General features: G+C 38.8%; 1 protein-coding gene across 1 annotated transcript; it reads right to left on the bottom strand.

Annotated features, from left to right (window-relative positions):
- On the bottom strand, positions 944-2,841 carry LOC105161146 (3-ketoacyl-CoA synthase 12-like). Its single transcript, XM_011078744.2, has one exon. The coding sequence runs from the start codon at positions 2,684-2,686 to the stop codon at positions 1,358-1,360; it is 1,329 nt and encodes a 442-aa protein (XP_011077046.1). The 5' UTR covers positions 2,687-2,841; the 3' UTR covers positions 944-1,357.

Raw genomic sequence — 2,841 nt, 5'->3', positions numbered from 1 at the left:
TATTAATTATCAAAATATATTCTCTTTTCTATTTACATTTTGGAGTATAAATAGTCAATTTAATTGATATCTTAATATATCTCTGGCCATCAAATCAACAACCAACAAATGTCAAATGAAGTATTCAGCCAATCAAATCATACTTCGTAGGAAAAGATCAAGCCAATATGATGGTGGCATGTGGAGTATTTTGCACGTATGCTCCAATCGAATCAAGATGAATAATTTTGATATTTATCTCTTTAGAAAATACAAATGTTAAAGAGAGAATGTCAAATTAACCAATCATGTCATTCCAAATATTTGATGTATTTATCTCTTCAAATTCAATCATAAAGAGATAATTCAAAAGATATTCAAATATATCACAATTCTACTTCTTTGACACCTATATAAAGGGGTCCTTGAAGCTGACTTAAGATAGACACATACATAAAGAAGAGAGAGTGAAGCGAGAAAAGAAGGCCTCTTTACAAAGTTTTTCGAGTTCAAAAATTTTCAAAGTGATCAAAAAAAGGAGATCGAGTTATTTATCAAAAGTAAGCAACAAATCATAGTATTTCATTCGGGATTATAAGAATGAGCTTCAAATTAATATTACAGAATATCAAAACTAAGTCCAAAGGAGACCTACAAGAAGACTTTACCATTAAATTTGCCAAATCTACAAATACTTTCTTTGAAGAGAAACATTAAGGGATAGAATAGAGATTACATTAATGTTACTTTATTTGAATCCATATATTTTATTTGTGAAAATTTTCTTGTGTTCTAATTTACAGACACGATAAAATTTGAGCTCACACCTGGTTTCAGCAAATCCACCCTAAACCTGCCCCTTTGCCATTGCTATACCAACCCGTCCCAGACCTGGCCCCCATCTTGCTAGTTCCATATTGGAGTACATGCCTAAATCTTATATGAACATAAAAGTGTGTTTTCTCAATTTCATAATGTTTTACGGGCTATTCAGGTTTCAATTTATTACATCGTTCAATAATTCCATCTACGGCGATCATGAAAATACAATCCAAGTCATTTTTGGACCACGTATCTCTTCGTTCTAGCGTCTTTTTGATCTTCCGTCTTGCTTTTCACAAGCTTTAGTCGTATCTAGCAGTTTGCGACAAAATTAATATACACAGATCGTATTGTCAGCACCAAAGATTTAGCTGCTAGAATTTCGTTCACTTTCCCAGTAAAAGCAACAACAGACACAGCAAACATAGCATATATATAAAGCAAACTCCAAAGATATGCCAAGAAGGTGGCATAGTTCACTACTAGTTTCTGTATTTCCCCGGAAATGGAAGCATTTTGTCAGACATTTTACTCATCATACACCTGCAGGTGGCTACTAAGTCACTTGATTAACCCGACCATACTGTTCCATGTAAGGGTTGGTTGTGGTCTTTGGAGGGTATCCATCAATTATATCCCCCCAAACATTTCCATCCTCCAAATCCCTCAACACTTCCCACACACAGCTGTTGCACTTGAAACCAGAACCGAAACTAATCATCCAAACTTTGTCGCCTTTCTTGAGCCTCTTCTTCGCTTCCATGTACCCCAACACGTACCAGAGACTACTGGAAGAAGTGTTGCCAAAACGATGCAGAGTCATTCTCGATGGCTCGACATCTTTCTCAATTAGCCCCAAATTCTTTCTAATTTCCTCAATCACGGCATTTCCACCAGGGTGCAAACAGAAATGATCGATGCCAGCCTTCAGATTGAGAGTCGTCATGTTTCCTAGATATTTCATCACAATGTATCTGATAAGCTCCTGTAAAGGCAAAACTTTTGGTGCTATACCTGTTATGTTCTTGATGAAAGCCAGAGTGGCCGTCTTTGGAAGATTCTTACCAAGATAAAATCCCAACCTCCCTTGATCGTCCTCTTTTTGCATGCAACAAGCATGTGCTTCATCATTCGCGCCCAAATGAGTACGGACGAGGCATTTGAGCCTCAACTTTGCCCGAGTTCTGAAAGACCTTTTGTTCGTCAGGAGAAACGAGCAACCTCCTGAACGAAACAAGCAGTTCGTTAGCATCATGGACTTGTCATTTCCAGAGTACCAGTTTGGAGCAATGGACTCAGATGCGACCACAATGGCGAAAACATTTTTGTAGGATTTCAAAGTATTCTGCACAAGACTCAGGGAAATTAGGCTTCCACTGCACCCCATTCCAGAGAGATTGAAGGATTTGACATCATCCCTCATCTTGTAATGGTTGATAATCGTGGATGTAAAGGAAGGAACCGAAGTAAGCGAAGAGATGTTCACAACTAAAACATCGATTTCTTGTGGAGAAACACCAGTCTTCCGAAACAGCTGATCCAACGTGTCAATGAAACACTCGTACATCTCCGAAATCCCATCTTCAACAGTGGGCGAGTTTTCTCGACACTCGATGATGTTTCTCGGGCCGTAAGTCTCCTCACCAATCCCAGAACTCACGATGGCACGCAAGAGAAACTTGTGCTCTTCCTGACCAAGAATCTTGTTCCGGGCTACGATGTCCCCACAGAACTTTGTGTTTAGCTTCCTGTCGTCAGAAGGCTTGTGGCACTCATAATGCACAAGGTAGCAGCACCGATGCCTTCTTTCATCAGAGACCTTATACAACTGGTACAGCAAAAACAACAAACAGATCGCAAACATTACCACCATTACTGGTTCCATTTCTGCTTCTACTCAAGAACTACAGAGGAATCAGAGAGTTATGAGCAATGATGACTAATCACTCATTTATACACCATCAAAGGGCATTTAATGAGCGATTCCAAAGCAAGAACTGAAATCATTTACTCATATGAACAAGCCCAAAATGCCAACAG

Source organism: Sesamum indicum, linkage group LG4, assembly GCF_000512975.1.
Source record: "Sesamum indicum cultivar Zhongzhi No. 13 linkage group LG4, S_indicum_v1.0, whole genome shotgun sequence".
Taxonomy (NCBI): Eukaryota; Viridiplantae; Streptophyta; class Magnoliopsida; order Lamiales; family Pedaliaceae; genus Sesamum; species Sesamum indicum.
Note: the sequence above shows the minus strand (reverse complement) of the source record. Positions and strands in the feature narration are given on the sequence as shown.